Source organism: Salvia hispanica, chromosome 1 (genome assembly GCF_029641045.1).
Source record: "Salvia hispanica isolate PSC_SH4W2 chromosome 1, Shi_PSC_v1, whole genome shotgun sequence".
NCBI lineage: Eukaryota > Viridiplantae > Streptophyta > Magnoliopsida > Lamiales > Lamiaceae > Salvia > Salvia hispanica.
In genome coordinates, this window is record NC_142692.1 from 8,336,775 (window position 1) to 8,360,229 (window position 23,455).

At 34.3% G+C, this 23,455-nt stretch overlaps 5 protein-coding genes across 8 annotated transcripts; 2 read left to right on the forward strand and 3 right to left on the reverse strand.

The window, feature by feature from the left end:
* Positions 1-4,480: 4,480 nt before the first annotated feature.
* Positions 4,481-6,081, reverse strand: LOC125221344 (protein NODULATION SIGNALING PATHWAY 2). Its single transcript, XM_048123467.2, has one exon. It carries the CDS (start codon positions 6,024-6,026, stop codon positions 4,575-4,577), a length of 1,452 nt encoding a protein of 483 aa, XP_047979424.2. The 5' UTR covers positions 6,027-6,081; the 3' UTR covers positions 4,481-4,574.
* Positions 6,082-13,547: 7,466 nt separating this feature from the next.
* Positions 13,548-15,437, reverse strand: LOC125185286 (histone-lysine N-methyltransferase). Of its 4 annotated transcripts, none has more exons than XM_048081804.2 (4): positions 15,256-15,437; positions 14,588-14,656; positions 13,803-13,905; positions 13,548-13,684 (listed from the first exon to the last, which is right to left on the reverse strand). In XM_048081804.2, the coding sequence occupies exons 1-3, from the start codon at positions 15,406-15,408 to the stop codon at positions 13,822-13,824; spliced, it is 306 nt and encodes a 101-aa protein (XP_047937761.1). In that variant the 5' UTR covers positions 15,409-15,437; the 3' UTR covers positions 13,548-13,684; positions 13,803-13,821. The 4 variants fall into 4 exon arrangements, with proteins under 4 accessions (XP_047937761.1, XP_047937759.1, XP_047937760.1 ...); XM_048081802.2 differs by having other exon boundaries at positions 13,803-13,980; positions 15,256-15,433; XM_048081803.2 differs by lacking the exon at positions 13,548-13,684 and having other exon boundaries at positions 13,686-13,905; positions 15,256-15,436.
* A 114-nt stretch (positions 15,438-15,551) lies between these two features.
* On the forward strand, positions 15,552-17,216 carry LOC125185287 (uncharacterized). Its single transcript, XM_048081805.2, has 2 exons — positions 15,552-15,710; positions 16,843-17,216. The coding sequence occupies exons 1-2, from the start codon at positions 15,661-15,663 to the stop codon at positions 17,063-17,065; spliced, it is 273 nt and encodes a 90-aa protein (XP_047937762.1). The 5' UTR covers positions 15,552-15,660; the 3' UTR covers positions 17,066-17,216.
* Positions 17,217-17,774: 558 nt separating this feature from the next.
* Positions 17,775-20,867, forward strand: LOC125219292 (protein GET1-like). The gene is made up of 7 exons (XM_048121233.1): positions 17,775-17,983; positions 18,132-18,211; positions 18,972-19,042; positions 19,855-19,925; positions 20,003-20,084; positions 20,249-20,298; positions 20,532-20,867. Exons 1-7 carry the CDS (start codon positions 17,873-17,875, stop codon positions 20,601-20,603), a joined length of 537 nt encoding a protein of 178 aa, XP_047977190.1. The 5' UTR covers positions 17,775-17,872; the 3' UTR covers positions 20,604-20,867.
* LOC125219291 (uncharacterized) lies at positions 20,866-23,291 on the reverse strand. Its single transcript, XM_048121231.2, has 7 exons — positions 23,128-23,291; positions 22,903-23,044; positions 22,325-22,426; positions 21,972-22,096; positions 21,558-21,844; positions 21,393-21,483; positions 20,866-21,305 (listed from the first exon to the last, which is right to left on the reverse strand). Exons 1-7 carry the CDS (start codon positions 23,239-23,241, stop codon positions 20,928-20,930), a joined length of 1,239 nt encoding a protein of 412 aa, XP_047977188.1. The 5' UTR covers positions 23,242-23,291; the 3' UTR covers positions 20,866-20,927.
* Positions 23,292-23,455: the final 164 nt, after the last annotated feature.

Genomic DNA, 23,455 nt, shown 5'->3' on the forward strand with positions numbered 1-23,455 from the left:
TCCGTACGCTCTCAGTTCTTAGACCCAGTAGGTAGAGTAAAGTTCTTCTGATCTATTAGACCCAATAGGTAGAGTAAAGTTTTGCTTATCTCTCAGACCCAGTAGTTTTAAGTTCTCGACCCACAAAATTGCGTGGCAGCAGCCAACCCCTTTTTTTCCAAAACATCCTCAAATGCAGTTTCGTAGCACCTTCGTCCTCGTGGGATCGATCCTTTACTTCCCTGTGATAAGTTGTAGTATAGTGGGTTGAGGTTTTTGAAGGAACAGAGTGCACCCAACAACCCCTTTCTGATAAGTTTCATGATCTTCTAGCCTCTGAAGTCTAGTCGAATCCTCTGAACCTGTTAGATCGAGTGACACATATCACACCGCACCTGCACTGCACTCTCTGGACCTGTCAGTCTCCTACACACCTGGCTTAAAAACTGCGTTAGACCCAACAAAATAAAGTGTTTTCTCACCACATAACCGATGCATGAAATTTGCCTTATCAAGTTTCAACAAAAATACTCCTATATAAAAATTTTAGTCAACTCCATAATGTTCAATCACAAGCAATTATAACAACCGAACAAAGGTAAAATAGAATAGCTCTTATTTTTCCATTATGATTAATATTATTTTTCTATATTTCTTCAATTCAGCTGAATATTATATTAAATAACAAAAATTAATATTTATTTTCGAAAAATCCATAATCCAGGGACCATTTTTGAAGTTTACTCTATATAAATCGGAAACAACAGTGTGGAACATGAGGTTTTTCTATTTTTCCTTTGCTCTTTATTTCTTTATATATTGGGCCCATAAGCTGTGGTCTGGGGCGTGCATTTGATGGGCCTTTTCCGATTAAATTTCACCTTTTTCTATCTAATCGAACCAAAATTTGATGTTCTAAAGACAATTCCTTCCATTTTTCTTCAATTTTGCTGAAATTGCAGCAAAACGAGCAATCAGAACCTAAATATGGTCAACCATTGTCAAGATTAATTAACTAGTATAACGAAAAATTATAAAGTAGTGTTATGTCTCTCGCTCGCAAAAAAATGTATTACTACCTTACTTTAATTTATTGAAACTCGTATCTTACGAAGATATGTATTATTATTTGGTTTAAAGTGAATATTTGAGAAGAGGCCTTATAATTAGTTTATTTGTAGAAAAACATGTTGCAAGGAAGTATTAAAATGCTTATTGCTAATTAAACTTCATTTTTAACTACTTTAAATTATAAAATTGAAAAATAAAATTAAAAAAAGAAAGAAAAAGAAGCTAGTGCAACTATCTAATGACTTAAACAACTGTTTAAACTCAATGCTTGCATGTCATTTTTGTACTTGTGCACGCCTAATGCAGCCTCAATTATAAATTTTTTACAACTGAATATTTTTTTCTGTCACGCGAATTAAACAATTGCAATTTGAGCAGTCTTCTTAAGTACAACATTTTACTAGGAGTAGTATTTTATTATGAGCTTATATATATATAAGTGAGATGGTATATCCAGATATATGTTAGTATAGGGGTGCGTTATATTGCTAACTATTTAACTTGCTAACTCTGCTAACTCATCAATACAGTGTATTAAAAATGTCAACACGATGACATTAAAATGTCAACACATAATTTTGTTGAACTTCAATATAATGTGTTGATATTATGTGTTGACATTTTGATGTCATCGTGTTGACATATTTAACACACTGCATTGATGAGTTAGCAACTTAAGAAAGTTAGCAATTGATCACACCCCTGTTAGTATAAACATAAAAATAGTGAGCTGTTAAAACTGGATAAGACCTATAAAAATCTTATATTTGTCAAACTTTCATCATTTGCCACTCTCTAATTTGATTACTTTAAGATTTCAAGTTGATGTCTTTGATCGGATCGAGAGTTTGAATATATTTCATCTCTCTATTTTTGTTGTTTATTTATTGAGATTTTCACTTTTTAATTTCTAGTTTTCTTTTCGACTTTTGAATCATCGACGTTACTTCTCTTATTTCATTTTTGTCATATGTCGTTTTAGGTTATAATAAAGGGTTGTGTTTTAATACGTGCTAAGAGATATTCTTTGTGCCCACCAATATGTCTATCATTTAATCCTTTTGCTCACTCTTAGAAACATATTTTGGTTAAATTATTTCATGCATATTAATTAATTTTATAGAGATCATTTTACTACTCATTTTCATGGCACATTGTGTTATAGGTCAAAATAAGAACTCACATAAAAATTAGTCTATAAAAGAAAAATTATTTAGAATCACCCATTACATATTTTTCTATTAATATATTGGTTTCAATTGGTAACAACCAACTCACCATCCTTGCGAAAAATCAATTTACCAGCTAAATTGAATGCATCAGAGACGGAGGAGTAGAATATTACAAGTATTTAATTAAACGCAGATTTTAGAATAAATTAATATGCTCTGATGTCATGAAAATTTGGAAGACTCGATTAGTTTTTGTTAATGAAAGGTACATTCGAGGAATCTACACTGATACCATTTCCATCAAGATATCTTTATTGCTTAATAATACGTGTCACATAAAACAAATATGTAAGCCTTCGTACTTGTCTAAAAAATAGATATAAGTATTGAGTAATATTTACTATATTTTTTTTGTTGGAGTATACTTCAAATTTTATTGTCCCATAATTTAAAGGGAAGCTATATATATATTTTTAAATATTGTAGTATAATTCAAATTTTATTGTCCCATAATTGTAAAGGGAAGATACGTATAAATATATATTTTAAATATTGGAGTATAATTCAAATTTATTGTCCCATATTTGTAAAATGAAGCTATATTTTGTTTTTTAGACCTTTGGGTTAATAGTTATCGTGTCATGGTGGAATTGAACCTGAAAACTTTGACATCGATCCATACTAAGTTATTGTAATTTTATTGAGCTCTTAATCAATAAATGTATATGTTAATTAAGATTTATCAAGTTCTTGTGTCTTCAATTGTTTGTCATTAATTATTACTAAAACTTTTATTTAGCTGGATGGTGGCCGGTGGCCTATAAAATACGGTACACCACATTGGATAGAATGCAAGATCATTGGCTCATACAATCAAGGAAGTTTGTAGGCTCATATTCCCCTCCCACCAATATTTTTGGCTGAGAAGGAATATTATCCATAAGTGTGTCTTAATTGAGTTTAATTCCATTCTTGTTGTTCACAAAGACGCAAAATATACAAAAAGTTTCAAATTAAATATTGTACTAGAAATGACTCGTTTAATAAGAGGATATGATCTTCTATTCTACGTGTTACAGAGTATATATCCCTCCAATAATTTCACTATTGTAATCACATTTGCTTTAAAATAAAAAATTGGTTATCACATAATAGATAATACATCATGATTAGCATATATAAAAAGATGGAATGTCAAAAGTTATAATCCAAAATAGTTACTATTTCTGTAACTATAATATTCCAACATTATGATAATAATAAATTGTTTTTCAAAAATAACTAATAATTAACTTGGGATTAAAGAAGTACTCAACTATCAAATTTATCTCATTCCACTTGAGGGTAGTGACAAAATGCAAACTTATATATTGTACAAACTCAACACAGCTTCAACACAGCTTCACCACAACTTCAATACAATATTCACAGTGTAAAATTTCAAGATTTTAATGTCAACACAGTATCAACACAATATCAACACAACATCAATTATTGACTACCGTTGAAATTCTGTTGATATTTTCCTGTTGATGTTTTTTTGTGATATGTTGACATTTTTCAATGGTCCAGATCATAGTTTTGAATTTGTACAATATTTAGAGTTTTCATTTGTTCACATTCCTTCCACTTAATTCATTAAAAACCAATTTCTTGAATTGCATGATGAAAAAAATATCTCAACTACTCTGTCCGTCATTTATAATCCCATTTTGACTCGGCATGAATATAAAAATTGTTTGATTTTGTGAAGAAAAATAGGAAATTGAATTAGTGGGATGTGGTCCCCACTTTTATATATTGATTTTGTAATTAAAATGTGAATGTAATGAACTAGTTGAATGAAGAGGTCATTTTACTTAGAATAAAAAAAATATATAAGATTTTAAATTACCGATATTCTAAAATAATAAAATAAGATAATTTTACACACAAGAATGGTGGAGTACTAATTAACAATATATATGTACCTTATTCTCTATTTTAAAATGGGCGGTATAATTTAAATGTCATTGTTGTAGATAAGAACTAGTTAAATCATATGACACTTTGCCTTGTTTGTTTCATATCTATAGCCTAGACTATGTGTCAAATTTGGGAACTTTGGTTGTTTCACAAGTGACACCATCGCATTACAAATTTCTTGCTTTCTCACAAGAAAAACAATATCACTACTTTTAAGAAATTTAATCACAGGACTTTCGGAACAAATCCATCAAACCAAATTGAGCTCAAAACTTCTCCAATATACATTCTCTCCATCTCAAATATATGTACACCACACAATATCAATAACAATCAATTATGTGACAATACCTAATAAAACAAATTCAAACTCAAACTAAAATTAAATTAAATTACTCCCAAATCACAATCTTGAGATGTCCAAATAGAAGCCGAAAGTAGGCGCCGTAACTTCCATCCAAGAACTAATTTATTAGATGTCAATTCTTCAACCCTATACCCATCATTGTATAGTCCCAATAGCAATTTAGCTTGACAATGATTGGCAAAACTTATGCTCACCGGATGAAACCCAACTGCACCCATCCATTGCCCCCAAGAGCACCCTTCCCCTGTCTCTCGGGCCCGGTACATCCGGGCCAACGACCCCATAATCCGCGGCCCGAGAAAAACTCGCTCCACCAAAGCTCGAGCCCTCCACTGCATCGGGAATCCAGCCTCCAACGAGTCGTAAATGGTTGAGAAGTGGTGCAAAAGGTCCATGAACCGGCCCACGAATCCCTCTTCGCTCGGTGGGGCCATCTCCTCCTCCACTAGGGTAATTAGCCTCGGGTTTAGTGTCCTAGCCCCGGATAGAAATGATGCGATTGAATCCGGGGCCCGGTGACTAAAATGTGGCAAGTGCAACATACAATTGACCACCAGGGCTTCCCCTCTGACCAGTTTCAGAGAGGACGGCCTGAACGCCTCGTCAGCATCCAGCCGACATTGGTGGAACGAGAACGGCTGCCCAATCGAGGCCGCGAAGTTCGCCAGGCGCCGCCCAGTCTCCTGGACGGTGCCGAACGAGCGGCGCCCGGTCCCACTCCTCGAGACCGCGGTGATCCTGAGGTGAGGGGCAGGTGGGCCGTCTTTCCTAGAGGCGAGGGCCTGCATTAGTGGGGCCCACTGGATCCCCTCCATGATGTCATAGTCCACTATGTGGACCCTACGATCATGAGCCACGGCCTCCAATATGGCTTGATTGGCCGTGAAATGGCCAAATTTGACATAAGGGGACATGTCCTGCAGCAATTGGAACGCCGCGAGGACGTCGGTCCGGTGGTGCTCGACGCCGAGGGGATGTTTTCCTCCGGCGGCGGCGTCGAGCAGAGCTTGCAAGGCGTCGGTGAAGTAGGCCGCGAGCCTCTCCATGTTGGTGCCGTCGGTTGGCGACACCAACTCCTTGAGCCGAACCAATATCACCCTGGCCAATCCGCGGCACTCGTTGGGGCCCACCACCGCCTCCGCTGCCGCCGTGAGGAGGTGGATGAGTCGCAGCCCCTTCGAGTCCTCGGCCTCCGCCATGTTGTACTCCGGGGATAAATTGTTGTACTCTTCTTCTTCCTCCTCTGTTTCTTCAAGTTGATCAATAGGGTGCAACACTACATTTTCATCAATCATGGAATCAATGAGGTTTTGGAAGTCTTCCTGGTCACCGGAGAGCGCCTTCCAGTCGACCACCGGCGACCAGGCGTTCCAGTTGCAGCCCTCGTCCGTGGACGAGGCTGTCATGGTGGTCGTGTACGTGGTCGTGCTATAATCGAAGATTGGAAAGCCGAGGTCCATCACCATTGACATAGCTAAATTAAATCAAAATGTGATTTTTGTGGAAAATGTTTAATTATTATTTTTTTTTTTTTGTAGGATTTGAAAAAGTGTGTGATGTTAAGCTACTAAAATGGAATGGGCTGGGGAAGGAGGTGATGTTAAGGACAGAGTGATCGGATTCAATTTAAAGGGTGTTTAGGGGAGGGTTATGATGTAATTATGGGACCCTAATACTTCAAATTTATTAATAATTAAGGTCTTAATCATGGTGATCAATAATTTCTAAGAGCCTTAATGTAGTACAAAAACCACCCTGAGTGAGTTTGAATTATTTATTAAATCATATTGGTTGGAGGTTAAGGCATCAATGATTGCTAAAAAGTTAGTACTCATTAGTAGTAACATATACTATCTGAGATGTCTTATATATTGCTAACTATCTTAAATTGCTAATTGTTGACGTACAAATGTCTTTGTGTTGATATCTACTATATAACATAGATTAATTGACATAATTAGCAATTAGCAAATAGCTAGCAATTCATCACATTTCTACAATGTGATATGTATATTATGTTTGCACCTTCTTAAGTGTTAAGCGTGAATATGTATTTATCATGATAATATAAGCTAATTTAACCGTCAACATAAATCTTGTCTTGTGAAACATTTTTGTATGGATCAGTAAAACTTAGTAGTAAAAAAAAAACCTACTAATTTTTTTGATTCCTCTAAGATTGGAGCTCAGATATATAGCAAGTGAAATGCATTCATGATATATATCCAGAATTCAATGACTGAAAAATATTAATCACAATCTCACCATAAATAAGGTTCTCATGTGAACCTCTAGTATAGTTTTTACTAGTACTAGTAGACTGAATTGTTTAACATTTCTAGCTGCATCTGTGATCTTTGTGCATCTTGATACACGTGTCCAGGGAAGCAATATGCACGGTTTTTTCTCATATTTTCCCTCTCGATTCACTCATTTATTCCATTTAATTTGTATAAGTAAAATATAACAGCTCTCGAATTCTGGTCACCAACTATCAGAATTTGTCTTGGTTCTGACATAAATCTAGGATCAGACTTAAATTAAGCTACTCAGGAAAAGAATCTTAACTACTTACACATTTGTAAAATAAATTTCTTTACCACTCTGGTAAATAAATGTTACAGCCTCTTAATATTAGTTTGGATTTTACTTAATACACTAAACAACACTACATAAAATCACGTTAAGCTTTGAGTGAGACAAGGCCCCGAGGTCGGAGGAAGTATTAAATAGTTAAAGTTAATGCAGCCGTTTAATATTCTTCTCTCAAAACCTTTTAGCAAAAGTTTCAAAAAATCTGACTGTCTTTTCCCCCTACATTCCGACCTTGATGAAACATGACTCATCGTTCCAACAAAGCAAAGTTACAGTTAAAGATAAAATCAAGATATAACTGCTAAAACAGGCAGGCCAAAAATCACTAAGTTAATTAACTAAACTTCAAAAACCCACTAAGTTATCCTATTAGCTTGGAAATCATCAAAACGAAAGCTCAGTTGTTTTTGATAAAATTAGTTATAACCGTTTTGTGTAACATATTCTAAATTGGTTACTAACGCTTATTAACGGCCGTAACGATTGAGTTATTCCAATAAAGTGCGACTGATTATATATCGAAATAAAATAAATGTTTTGACTAGTCTAATATTGAATATTTTTTGAGTTTAGTGATGGTGTCATTTTAGCTCAGCCTCTCGCCGGCCGGACCGGCCACGTCTTCACCGTATAACATTTCAACATATTGCTTTAGTTTTTCTGTGTGAATTCATACGTACCGTCTATTCACTATTGTGTGAGCTACTGTACGATGTTGAAATAATTTTGTTGTTTTAATTTACAAGGATTGGTTAAGTTAATTATGTTAATAGTAATTTTGTGATTTAATTAGTATGTGATGTGGATATTTTTTCGGCTATTTGACTGGTTATGAAACCCTAGATCCATTGTGGAGCTGTGGAGGGAGGAAGGAGACATTTGGGGGCATGGTCCCTCCATAATTTTTTAAAAGTTAAGGGTACTTTAGTAATTTTACAAAAAATAAAAATAATTTTATTCTTCTCTTGTTTAATGCGTAGTCCCTATTTCTCTAAATTATCAATGCAGATGGTTGAAAAAGAGGAAGAGAAGAAATTAGAGGATTGTTATGTTTCAAAGATTGTATATTTTCTCTTAATTATGCTGAGTTCAAAAGAATGTATCCTTTCTCTTGATTATTTGAGTTCTATTAAAATAAATGTATCAGCTTGTCCCTTATGACTGCCTTAGAAAGAGTTTGTTCAGTAATGAAATTCATTAATAGTAGTTCTTTATGTATGAGAGACCAATTTATGAATGATTGCTTGGTTCCTTTTAATTATTAAAAATGATTTCTTTGTTAAAGTTATTAATTAAAGCTTTAAAATTTTTTGGAGTGCTCAATATTAAAATTCTGGCTCCACCACTTGCTAGGTACAACATATGCATGAAAGAATTGGTTGTTGTTCGGCTAGCTATACTGCCAATGATTCTTTGTGGTTAAATTTACTAGGCATGAAGCTAACAAGTTTCCTCATAAATTTGATAGAGCATCAATCATCAATTGTTTTTTAGATAATAGTTTTGAGGAAATAAAAAATAAAGTGAAATATATATTATATACTTATATCTGTATTATCACTATTCTCGTATTCAATTTATATTTTGAAGTAAATACCTCCAACACATTTGGTCATGACTCAACCGTTATACTGACATTGTGATGATAAAAATTATACTAGTATTTGAAAAGATTGAGATATTTACTTAGTAATTAACAAAGACAAATCAATTTAGAATGTGACATAACGCTCTAAAATTCAGTACATAAATCAATATTAATTCTTATTTCAAATTTCCCAAACAAATAATAATACGGACCGTTGGAGTCACTTTCAATATCTCCACGCACTCGTATGCCAAATCACAAATTCATTGGGCAATACAAAAGAACAAATAAAATGATCACATCAAAAATAGGATAGATTTTTAAAATTGCAATTTTGTGCAATAATTTTTGCTTCAATTAAAGGTGTTTTTTGGACATATATCAAGTCAAATATGGGCATTTTCTTGATAGTTACAATTTAACCCTAATTTTAATTTCAAGAAAGCATGCAATCACATCTAGGGCCCCAAATTTAAAGGAATCACATTGAGGAGAACCAATGAGAAAATTCAAGAAAATAGGTTAAGTGTCTCTATATACTTTAATTGGGTAAGCTAATTGAGAGAGTTACTATGCAACACAAATGCAAAATATATGAATGGTTCACAAGTTGGTGAATTATGGAGTAGTACATATTGTTATTCAAAGACCAGTCAAAGGCGTTACTATCACAAAAAGTGGTCCTATATATTGTCTAATAGTATTTCTATATTTTGGTTTGGTTTCTCTCACCTTTCGCATCTCAATTTCTATAATTAAGGTCAAGTAGCGATAGCTTCATTTCATCCACATTTGTTGTTAATTTAATGTGATCTTGTTTGGCCATGTAGGTTTCAATATGGTGTACTATAATGCGATCTTGTTTGGCCGTGGTTGAAATTTTGAAAAACTACATTACTTCAGCTAATTCGAATAGACAAAACGATGACATAGAACATGGAGAACCATAGTTTCTTATCGAACCTTCATGTATTCCAAGCCAAGAAACAAGACATACATACATTTTGTTGTTTAGGCATATATATATAGAGATTCTTCACTTATCACAACAAACGTATTAGAGATTGCTAGTGATGTTGCAACTAAAGAAAATATGTGTAATGTTTTCCTCTCGCTTGCTTGTGTTAATAGAAGTTGCACTTGTATTGTTGCATTATTTGTATGAATAGAAGTTGTAATGTAAAGAAGGAATTAATAAAGTATGTTTAATCCTCTAGCTTAACTTTTAATTTTCGTCTCTATTCTTTGAGTTATATGTAAATAATAGTACTCCTAGTTCCGTTTATTTTGTTTAAAATTTCATTTGAGTAGTGTATACATTTACACTAATGGAACAATTACAAGAGTTTATCTTAAAGATTCCTCGTTTTTTAATCATACAATTAATCAATGTATAAATATAAACTTAAAAGTAAAAAAAATACCATAGTTAAATTCTGACATTTGTTAAACCCTCCACCCCAACAAAAAATCTAAAGTAAAAAAAATGTACTAGAGAATATGATCGTTAACTAAATTGAGAACCACTATCTTCACACTAAATATACAAATTTGACTTAACATCATAATGACATAAGATAAGTGAAATCAAAAGTCAAATCCCTATAATTAGTCCTAAACACCAACCTATCACAACTGATCGCCTGCTACATTACAAAAACTAAATTAAGTATCATATGCCACAACATTTCTCCAAAGTTTCGATTTCAATGAAAAATAGAAACAATCTAGCACGTTCGTCGTCGGCAAAGATAGGCTGTGTCACAAATTAAATAATTGGAGTACAGTATTATATAAAAAATGTGACAACGTTCTTACAAGTTGATACAATTTTTTTCTTCTTTTTGTGGATGAGTGTATGTACTTGGTCCTTAAATTTCGAATTTAGTCAAAGGCCATTTATTTATGGATACATGAATTAAGATATTGGTTATGCTAAGAATCTTCTATTTCCCTAACTTTTAGGAAATTGGATTAACGTTTTATTGCATCGTTTAGAGAACTAATACTCGAATTTTGATTTCATGGTTGTTAGCTACTTATCTTGATTAGGTTCGAATGTATATGTATATGTTTCTCATAAGCAAAAAAAAATCGAAAATCAATAATTAATTTTGGTGCAATTTATTGACAATCATTAAATTAACTTATAATTCAGCTATCTAAAGAAAGAGGGGCTTGCATGTCAGATCTGATGTGAATATATTCATTTTTATTTTCATAATTTAAACGAGTATATGTCTATATACATATATGATGTATTTTCAAGTTGAGATTTGATCCACTTAATTAAAACAAAAATATTTGACCATATTAATAGTAGTAATCTTATGAATTGAAACTTGCTGAAAAAACAAATACAGTCATTTGTTTGAATGCTCCAAGTTGTTGGTTTTTCATTAATATAAAGCTATGACGACGCAATCAAAAAAGTTTCTCAATTGTGCTCATCAGTCTAAATTTATTTATTCAAAAACTATCGACACATTAAACAAAATATTTTAATTATTTTTGTTGAAGAATAATGTCAACCCACTCACTTATAAAATAAATTGGGACGAAATATCCTTCGAACATTCCCTTTAGGGAGGTGGCATGATATTGTTTTATTTCCATTCCTGGAATCCCTTCATATAAATTAATGACCAAATTACAAACTTATCTTATGATCGAATATACAAACAATAGTAGTACTGTAGTGTTTTTCTGTATTACAATATGGTATTACTAATCAATTTTTCAATGAGTTTTTAAAATTTGATTTCATCAGGAAAAAGTTTTGGGCTCTCTCTCTTTTTTCTTCTTTTCCGGTTACTCTATTATTGATGCACTTTAAAGAGATCCTGAAACTCTTATATAGTTCGATAAGCTAATGTAACGCACCAAAAAAAACAGCTCACTCCATAGAGACAAGGCTTTATGGCAGTGAGATGCGTTGATGCGGTTATTGGCGACGGCAGTGACGAGCAGCGAGCTATGGCAAAGCTCGCGGGTGTGCTAAAAGTTCGCACTGCAATTATGGACGTTAATTTGTGTTTCTAAATATACCACCGCTTCAAAAAACATCTTTATTGTTAGTGTCTCAACTAAAATCAGAGGACGCAAATGGAAGCGTATTAAATAAATAAAAGATTCAGTTACTTTGTCCTTCATTAATTTATGAATGTTTTTTTCTGCGTCCTAAATTATTGTTATTTTAAAATAAATTTCATTGCAAGTAATTGCATCTCAATTTTTGTGTCCCTTAAAAGTAAATTTTTGCAGTGTTAGTTTAGACGAGGCTTATAAATCGCGAAGAATAGGTTATTTTTTGGTTCATTTTGTATGATTAAACCCTAAATTTAACTGATTAAACAAAAAAATTCAATAATTATTACTCCCTTCATCCCATAAAAATATGGGCAATTGAAATGACACAAGAATTAACGCACAATTCATAAAGTAAGAGAGAGGAGGAGGAGAAATGTAGTTAAAGTGATGTTAGTGTATAGTAAGACCCATATTATTAATAGTGTTTAAAGAGTTGTAATGATGTGCCAGAGTGATATAAATTGTAAATAAATTGATGTATATGAGTAAGAGTTGGGGACAATTTTTTATAAATAGAAATCCTCATATTTTTATGGGACCGACGAAAGTAGAAGTTGCCATATGTTTTTATGTTTATATGCTGCTGCTTTATATGTTTATATCAACTAAATTTATTTTATTTTATATATTTAATTTTAAAGGTTTTTTAGCCTCAAAACAACGCTTTTTCTTCCTCCACACCATCACAATAAGTACATATTTACATTGTTATTCCCCCATGAAAGCGGCAGAACAAATCAAAATTTGAACAACTTTCGTGATTTTACGTCCCAGTTAACTCCTTTTAAACGAGAACCCAAAACCGAGACAATTCAATTTGAAAATTTAATCCATCTGAACAAACAATTTTATTTTAATTTGATTCGAGACTTAGACGCCTATGTAAGTTTTAAAATGTTTCTCTTAATTTGATTTTGATTTGGTTGTCGCATGAAAAGACGACTGTTCATAAAAGCAGCAGCATATTATTTAATCAGTACTACGTAAAAACATAATCATAAAAAACTACTAATACGACATTTGGCGTTCTTACTGGCTTTGTTTTATTAAATGGACTCATTTGTTATTAATTAATTTTAATTTAAATGGCACACAGGTGTTAATCGCAGAAACTATTGGAGCTTATCTATTTAAGACAAGATTAAGGTGTATTTTATAATCACTAACCCAGTAACGTAACATCACTATTGTTTCAAAGAATTTATTAATCAAATACCACCAAACACGACGTACCTAAGAAAAAACAAAAATTCCTGAGAATGGTTATTTTAGTTTTGTAACTTGTCACACTTGTAAAGTTTTTTCCTTCAAATAGTTTTAATTATGGCAGTTTGTTAAATAGGTCAAAATTGAGGGACTTGGTTGAATAGTTACATATTTCTTGTTGTTAATTAATTTGTTTTATCATGAGAAATAAGTAAATTGGTTAACTCTCAATGATTTAATATTGATATCCAAACTATACTAGCTAACTAACCATTTATTAGGATCAACAAATGCAACATTGATAGGAGTTAAATATATAAAGGATTGGAAGTTGGAACTTCGTCTCATTCATTGAGCAAATATTAGTGCAATTTTTTTGAGCAAGTACCAATGAAATATAATTACAATAATTTAGTGTGGTGTGAGATCTACTTAACAATAATAGAAAAAAATGAGATTTTTATTTGTTGAAAATGGATAAATGAGATATTGATTTAGTTATAGATTTGTCGAAAGGAGCAACGTATTTTGAAGTGAGATAGTATGTTGACAAATTATAGAAACAACATCTTTCCTTTCTTTCTTTCTTTGTTTTTAAAATGAGATGAACAAAGAAGGATGTTGCACTACACCATCTGTAGCATCACAAATCTGCTCAAAACCAAGAGATAGAATCAGATGTGATTTATGTAAATATCCCTTTGATTTCATCATGGACATTAACACACAAATAGGCTATGATTATCCATCCCTAAAGCTAAATCCTTACCCTTAGCCGAAGCTGCCTCTCATACTCTAGGAGAATCTTGGATAGCTTTGGCTTCTGCTATGGCAGAATCTCTCCGAGTGACAATTCGTTCCAGCTCCTCAACCTTTTCGGACAAGGAGGCGACATGGGAATCAGTAGAATCAACCAACTTGTTTGCAGTTTCCAGTGCAGCACACAGCTATAGATATTGCAGTGAAAAAGCGTGATCATTTAGCAAATTTATAATATAGATGCTAAAACTAGAGCAAGAACTCCATAAACAACATTCGAACTGTATGGTTTTCAATCCGAGTGTTCAGAAATGCGTGGCTCTATCCAAAACAGTGTAACATAAATTACTCTCATGTTCTAACTACATAAGTGATCAACTGGTAGAAACCATACAAAAAATGATAGGACGACTGGTAATTTTGCGAAAATTGCAACAAGCAAAGGGCAATTTATCTAGCGATCATAAGCAACAATCGAACTATATAGTTTTCAACTGAGTGATCAGAAATGGTATTATGTGTGACTCGTCCAAAAAAACTTAAGCATAGATTTCTTTCATGTTCATGAAAGAAATCATATAAAAAACGATGGAAACTTTAGACGACTGGTTTCTTTAATGCTAACTAGCCTTTTGCTAACTTTTAATCTAGAACTCCAAGATGTGTGATAACACTAAAGCTTCTTCATCACATTTAACTGTTGATAATTTTGCAAGAACTGCAATAAGCAAATGGCAAATTATCTAGAAACCGGGTAATGTGTGACCATACGTCCAATACAGGGGAGCAGTTTACCTTGAGCGTTAGAGCAGTCCATGAGTGATCATCACCCTCAAGTGCCCCTTTCAGTTCATTGAAATTTTCCTGAAAATAGCAGTCCATCGACAATTTGAGGCATATTAGCTCATATTTCCACATACAAATGGTCTCTAGCAGCCTAATAATGTAGATACGAAATCAGATCAAACAATTGAGGAATTAGCATTCTCAACATTATTATTCAGAGAGTACAAAGATATTCAATTTCAAGCTCATTAATTCCATGTTACTTTGATAGAGACGCATAATGATGAATACAAACAGAAGCCAACAAGGAACTTTGAATATGTTGTATAAATTCAACCAAAATTAATTAATCCCTAGCTGCCAAGTGTTTATAGGAGTCTAAAAGAACAGAAATTGCAAGGTAATTCTAATGGAAATGAATTTTATTTTATAGAAACATAATTAAGTAACACAATAAAGAGGAATACAGGTTTTCATTAACAAATTTGGTTTCATCATTTTGTCTGATCATATTCATAATTAAAGTTTGTTTGGTCTTCAATTGAGCAATGAATCTGCAATTCAATTCCTTCAATTCAAAACTGTACAGTTCCAAAAGCCAAATACACGCTGGATGTTTCTAGAAACTTTCTTCAAACCAAAGAATTCACGGAGGAGTTAGTGGCGTAAGAGAATACCTGGAATAGCTTGGGAATTTCAGACGCCGGGAGTTTAGAAAAGTCGGCGGCGTCAGGCGGCGAGGCGTGATCGTGGGGGCCGCCGGAGCTTTCTTCGCCGACGTCGCTTAGCAGATCGCTGATGCACAATAACGGACCCCCAACTCCCCTCATCTTCCCTCCTCTCTCTCTCTCTCTCCCTCTCTCTCTTTACTTTTTATTATTGAGCCCAAATTTCAAGTCTTGGGCTGAATTCAAGCCCAGATATGGACTAAGAGCCCAATAAAGAGTGAGAAATCCCCTCTCTATCATCCAAAGCCTAATCTAAATTAAATTACCTAGAAATATTGATGTAAAAAAGAAAATTTCCTGTGCTGATCAGATTGGAGTTTTGGGCGTGAAGAAAGTGATTGATAATCATTGAAGATGGCCGGCAAAGTGGAGGAGAAGAAATTAGAAGAATGCACTGTTTCAAAGTATGCATCTTTTCTTATCTCTCTTTTCGCTTTTGTAAATATTGGAATTCCTGATTATGTGGCTGTTTGTTGTTTTGAGTTACAGTAGTTATGAGTTTAGGTTTTGTCATTCAAGAAGGAAATTGAGGATAGTGATGCATCAGGAACATGTTTAGAATCTCTATTTGATGCAGTAGCTCTATGGATTTGACTTAGGGCATGATAAATTTGTGAAAACTAGAAATTGTTTTTATGATTGGTGCTGTGATGGATATGATTGGGGGTTGATTGATGGTACTTGGTTGAAGCTTGATTGAGTTGCTTTGCTTGACACATTGATTAAATCCGGTGAAGGATTGTTACCATCAATAATTTGTATCAATGGGGTCTCGGCTCTTCCTCTCGTTGATTAGATTGGATATGGAAAGATGGGACATTGAGCTTGAATTGAATAGGAAAAGCAAACCATTAGCTGAACTACGGAGTATAATTTTTTTCAGTCATCGGCGAATTGTGCAAAGAAGCAAACATGAGGACTTGAGGTATTGAACGAGGGTGAGCCTATGTTCGACATCAATTGAGAAAGATGTGATGTGGCAAGTTCTGGGATCTTGATCAGCTTTCACCATGACTTGGAAACACACTTGTAGCTCATAACTGTTCGGATAGGGAGTCTTAAGAGGATGTGGATGATGAATTTGATGATTTACTGTGGTAGGTTGGCATGCACATTTCTGATTATATTTAGTTATAATTTGATGGAATAATTGTATAACCGGGAAGAGAGAGCTGGGAGAGAGAGAAGAAGATGACAATAGTCCATATGGGACGGCTTGTGAGAGGTTGTTTTCGAGCTGCTCTAACAATACTAAGAATGGATTGCGAAGCTCATGTAAACTTCTGACTACTAGAATGAGAGGGATATGGCATGTTGTGAAGTGAGAAGCTTGTTTATAGCAACGATAGTGTAGTAGAATATGTTGGTTGTTGGTTAAGCAGAGTTGTAATGGATAAATTGAATCTATGATTCTGCATCTAACGATCTTTGGGTGGAAGAAGATCGTGACTTCTTGCTGAATAATATTTTCTGATTATAAGCCTTGGTTTGATGTGCAATGATTTTGATCTGTTTGCAACATTTTGTGTTTGTTAGTGCTTTGGGGACATGGATTTTCTCAGTGGCGGGTGCTCTGATTGCGATCCCAGTTGGAATCAAACGGAAATCTCTGGCACCCCTCGTGTTCTTTGGCACGACAGGTACCATGCTCGACATAATCATGGGGATTGATGCTTGCGAGAGGGAACACGCAGAGCGCCAGATGAAGCTCTTGGAAGCGCAGAATGCTGCAGCAGTCGATTCTACTGCTGAATCTTGATGCACCTCCTCCTCGGCCTACTCTCTACTGTCTGTTACAAGCTGGTTTTCTCTCTATTGTTGGCCTAACTTCTCTGTTATCTTAGGGAGCTGAGACTGTTTTATGTGCAGAAACTGAATTAGCTTGATACATCATTTTCTCATGGTCATCATTCTTGGAGTGTTGCTATATTATTACTGATATTTGCAATAATGAAATGAGGTAAAAATTTAGTTCTAGTGAAATAAGTATGAATAAGCTCTTGAAATGGATGATTGAGGGGTTGTGAGTAATAGCGTTGTGAATAGTAGTAGTTTATTTATAAAAATTTACTTACCTAAAAATGTTAGAGAATTTGCGTACTAATTTTACTCCCAAGTCATCAGGGAAAATATCAATTGAAATTTTAAACTATACACTTAATATTATTAGAGATGCCGTACGCTTATACGAAATATTTAATTAAACTTCGCATTATTTAGTTTTATCTCTAAAATATTCAGCGTCTATTTTTCGGCCTCCAAAAATTATGGCACAAAACTTTGGTACTTAAATTGGCAAGTTATGTCAAGATTTCGAAACAAAAAATGGAGGAAAATATTTTTGCTACAAAATTGATTGTTTTTGGTGATTAAATTTATTATAATCCGAATACGTTTAATAAAATAAACAAAATTTAACATTACTAGCAACTTCGTCGATAAAATAGACCAACACACGACGTCGTTTAAGGCTTCTCTTCATTCTCTGGGAAAACAGGAATTGTTTCCCACAAAATTAGAACATAAAAAAAAAGAGGTAACACAGCCAGAAAAAAAAAGCGAAGAAATGGAAGATATTCAAACGGAGCAACGGAAATCAATTGCAGCTCCAGTGATTTTCATCCTTGTATTTGCTTTCCACTTCATATCTAAGTACATCGAATCCCAAAAAAACAAGGTTTCTCTTTTTCTATTTTGAGGGAATTATTGATTTTGATTTCCAATTTCGGGAGGTTATCGATTGTATTAATGGCATTTCGTAATGTATGATGTGAAAATATAGATGATTTCGGTATCGTTTTAACATGTATTTTTGGCTCATACAGAAAGGATCAGGCGAAAACTTGGATGCTAAATTGCGACGAGAAATCAAGCAGCTATTGAAGGAGGCCAGTACTTTGTCGCAGTAAGTGCGACTCTGCATATATATGTGTATAAATTTGTGATTGTAAGTTTGTGTTTGGTTGTGATTGTGATTAATAACAAAAAAGGGTTTTTATATGGCCGATTGTATGCTTGATTTCTGGTAAATGGATATCTAGGTTTATCTTGTTTTTGTGATTGCAGCTTTGATTAATGCAAGTTAGTAATAATTTTTCAGGGGAAGTAAGACTTTAACTTGTTGAAATTTTTTATGATTTCAGCTTTGATTAATGCAAGTTAATAATTTTTCAGGGGAAGTAAGACTTTTAACTTGTTGAAATTCACATATTTTCCGAGGAAGCAGTATATTATTTGGATTGATAATATACACGTTCATTTTTTAGAACCAAGATGATCATTAAATTATTTATTAATAAAAGTGCATTCTCTTCTTGGGCTCAAAAGACTTTGAATTAAATGAAATGATTTACTGAAGGTAGAAATATAACCTATTATTATTCCATAGGTTGGTTGTGGAGAGAGTTCCAATTGGATTTGGACAATCATATTGTTTATTCATATTGAAAAGTATCGTACGATTACAATATCTTGCATATAAGTATGTCTAGGAAACCAATCAAACATGGTGACGGTGAAGTGTTTAAGTTAGATTGATCAATCAGAAACGAACAATTTAACAGTTTGACCTCCAGAAATCTATGCATAGAAAAGTAGGGCTGCTTTCATTTGAAGTTTCTGTTTGTATTGGGTATGGATACTCATAACGCCGTCATTGTTTTCAGGCCTTCAACATTTGCTCAAGCTGCAAAACTAAGAAGAACGGCAGCTGCAAAGGAGAAGGAACTTGCAAAATGTACGGATATAATTTCAGTTCGAGTTCTCTTTTCTAGGAAATGTATTTCTGAAATCGGAGATAACTCATATGCAGTCTTTCAATAGTTAAATGCCTTTTGAATTATGATATCTTACATTTTTCAGATTGAGATATGTGTGTAATAACGTGCCAGCTTGCTTATCGATTGGGGATCCTTAGCATTCTCAAATTTACTCAATCAATCACTAAATTATTTGACTTCACCAGCTGTTAGTTTTTGTTTCATAATTGTTGAAGCACTATGATTATTTTAAATTCTGCTGAACAAGGAGAGTTGGTATATATAATTTCATCTTTCCTAGTTCATAATTGGGGAAAGGTCATCATATTCTTCGTCTTCACGGCCTTCTTTGACATGGTTCCGCCTGTATTATGTGGTTGGTGGTAGGCGATCTAAATCATATTATCAGCTCTCGCCATTTTTGCATGATGTATTTCTAATATTATCATTTTGGAAGAAAGTATGAGCATCATTTCATCATTCTGCTGCTACCTTGTGTCAAGTCTACGAACTGTTTCAAGTTATCTTGTTCTTATGTTTAAATGAAGTAACCTTGAGATGGCAAGCACCATTTCTGGCCTATATGCACCATTTTAGTCATGCTCTTTTATTCATTTCTTTCTTATTTATATATATTCAGTTCTGACTGTGTTTATATGTACTCTCAGCTTGCCTCTATTTTCACACTTCTTTAAAACTTGGACTCCTTTAATGCTTTATTACTTTCCACTAATGTATTGCATATCTGTAAATTCAAGTTTCTAAGCATTTGATGTATCATCCAAACCAGATCTAGAGATGCAAGAGAAGGATATGAAGTTGTCAGTTACTTCATACGGAAAACACTTGATGATATCAAAGGTCATTATATAACTCTTGGATGTTGCACATGGGAGTAATCTTTCAAAGTGCTGACATGGTTGGGATTTACTGTGCAGGTATTTACGTATTTTGTGCTGATTTTATGGTTCTGGAAGATACCCGTAGCCACAATATCTGATCAACTCGTGCACCCTTTTGGTAGTGCTTCTCCTCCATATAGTATTGGTTTTGTTGTATCTAAGATATTTCATCCCCTTGAATCTCGAAAAAATTATTCAGTCAAAGGAATATCTGATAGTTGCTGCAAGATTTATGCCTTAAATTCTTAATTGGGGCTTCATACAGTCGGCTTGCTTTTACAGGAAGGTTGCTTTCTTGGAGAGCAGGAAATTCTTTGAAGGACAGTGTTGTGGTAATGGAACCCTCCCCCCTTTTTTTACAGCTTACACCAATTTGATGCTATAAGACTTTTCAAAGTACACTAAAAATTCTTACTTGATTTTAAGAAAAGCACCAAGGTTTTGGTTCTAAGTTTACTGAGATGTGGAGTTCTTGAATTTTGCTTCGAAAAAGTTATAGCAGTCGGGTCTCTGTTTTGACTGATTAAGAACGAGGCTTCTAACATTTCATTTTATGCATCTGCAGATTGGAGTCATACCATGGTTGATAGTCTCCACCAGAGTGAGCAAATTTATTTGCAGAAAGGTATTCGAGTAAGACTTTTATTTCCAGGGGAAATGAAGATCAAAAGCAAATGGAAACTACTTAGATTAGCCTGCCATTTTACTTTCCTATTATAGGTCAGTTCAAGTTATGCCCCAGTTTTGGTACATTTATTCTTAGCGTAGCCATCAGAAAATTTCAGTCTTTATACAGCTTATTTGCCTTGTACTTTTCCAAATAGGATCAAAACTGTTAAATCATTGAATGTATTATCACACCTGCAATATTTTTTGTGTCTATATAAAACCAGTTGCAATATTTCAACAGAAATGTTATTCACTATTGAATTGTTCATACACAAGGCTCCAACTATCAGGCTCAATTTTGGGGTGTTCCTGTAAAAGCGGGAAGGGAGACTGATACCATCTCAAGCCTCCCATTTTCCCAATCCCTATTTGTATCAACTGTTACTTTAAATTTGAAAGGGCTGTTTTTACCATGTTGAAACACACTACGCAATAAAATCAACCAAATCATGTAGAAATTCGGGTTATGACCGCCTCCCTTTTCATCTTCGTCATCGACCTCTTTTCTGGCACAAGAACGATCCTTCTTGAATCCAGTATGGCTCGGACTAGGCCGGTGAAGTTTATAGGAAGAAAGAACTTTCTCAGCAGGGATGTTACCAAACAGAAGTTCAGCCGCTTTGTTGGTCACAGAAATGGGAAGGTATTTTGAGTCATCCCACAGGTATAACTGGAGAATGAGAAAGAACAACGTCATTAATCCAAGTATACAGCTGAACATCTATAATCAGCAGTAGGAAATTCAAGAATTAGTTACCAAGAAAGGTCTATATATGGACCCTATCATATGGAGACGGTCTGAGCTTCTTTGGCAATATAAAGGAATGGTGTTATGCTCCGTGTTTGACCTGCCAGAACGAAGCTTATCAGTATGATGAATGCTCTGCTTGAACGAATAAGACGTTCAAATGCTTGTACGTACCCTAGTCTGTCATTCACTGGGGCACCGCATATCTGACAGCCAATAGTTATGAGATCTTCAACCAAACTGTTCTCACCAAGCGAATGTAGCCGCCTGCTAATAAACATCCTCTCGGCTTCAGGCTCTCGGAGATCTGCCCAAGTAATTGGCAAAAATATTTCACCAACGGATGCGTGAAAACTTGCTTTGCAAGAGTCCTCACATTGGCTTAATTCTGACAGAGAGGAGCAATCCTGGGTACATATCTCTTCATGCAATTTCCAGTTTACTTTCAATTGCCTTCTGCACTAAGGATTATGTAACATTATTTGCAAAAGGAGCATTATAGAAAAAGTAGTAGAATTCCATCATTCAAACATCTTTATCCAATCTGAATTTAGTAAAAGAAATGGAATAAGGGGGTTCTGAACTCACTTCATTGTAGTTCAATATACTGCCACAGTGAGCAAGGTTAGCTCGCTGCAGCCAGCCAGCAACTTTCCGGAGTTTGTCCTTCACAGTGATCCCCACATGACTCTCTCCTATTAATTTATCCAAACCTACACGCCACGAAAAATATAATGTGCCAAGAAGAACTAGCTGTCTTAGGAAATAAAAGTACACTTGAAGCATATTATAACCAGCAGCACCCTGGCTGGACAGCCATGCTTAACACTGAATCTATACTATTACAAAATATATGCTTCAGATTCAACTGCTCAGTCTGAATATCTGATAAAGATAGTGCAGCATCCTGTGTGTATGTGAGAGAGAGAGAGAGAGAGTACCCTTGGGTGAAACAAAGTCATCTGGCTGAAGCAAACATTGCAAAGATGAACAATATAGAGCCCTGGCTTCAACAGTATCTCCATATCTTGTGATTTTGAGATCTGCATAAATTCAACTGATTACTAAGAGAGCACGAAACAACGAAATACATAAAAATGCAGCCAGCAATGGGCAAACTTTTAGGACAGAAAGGGTGATAACATTAGCAAGATACTGAGCTTCCATCCTAATCTGGAAGAGGTAAAACAGCTAATTCACTACAGCAGAGCAACAAAATCTGGCTCGTATGTATGCTCGTTGCAGTGGATTCGAGAAGATAGACCGAGTGACAGTCATAATACAACTCTCACGGCCTTGATTCTTGAGAAGTAGAACTAAGAATTTAACTCTAGAAAGAAGAAGAAAAACACTTGATCACAAATTTCCCCAACTGTTGTATCACAGCAACGATGCACAGACTAATTATATGCGACAATCATCCCATTTTCGACAAAGATCATGATAAATTCACAATCAGAAAGCAATAAAACCAATGCACCAGAAAACTAGTAATCATTACTAAAAGAAGCAGCATTACTTCGCAGCAGAAAAACACGCCCAACTGAAATTTGGGACCTCATATGCTTCTGCCAAATGGTCACCGGGAAATACGACCTCGTTTCATCCCCCACCAGAACGTCCATCCTCACCACCTCTCCTCCATTTCCACCAATTTTATACTGCACTCGCGAAATCCATCAACACGGATGAATAAACTACTACTCCATGATTTAATTAAGCAGTAGAAAACGCATAAAAATACCTGTATAGGGGTGAATTGGTGAACGAAGACTACGAGCTGTACATAATCCCCAACATAAGAAGATGCTTTGCAGAGATCAATCAGCGGTCCGTACCATCCGATCGCCGTCGCCATTTTTCAGTTAGGGCTTTGCCGCGTCTTCGTCTTATAATTTGAATCGCAGCATCTTATATGTATTGATTAATTCTTTAATTTTAGTAAACAATAATAAAAACTAAAATAAAGTCATCATATTTTAATACATCGTGCTTTTATTTTATTTTAATACGAGTACTTGGATTAATTCTCTCTTCTTTTTTTTTTAATAAAAATAAAATATAGTAAAGAA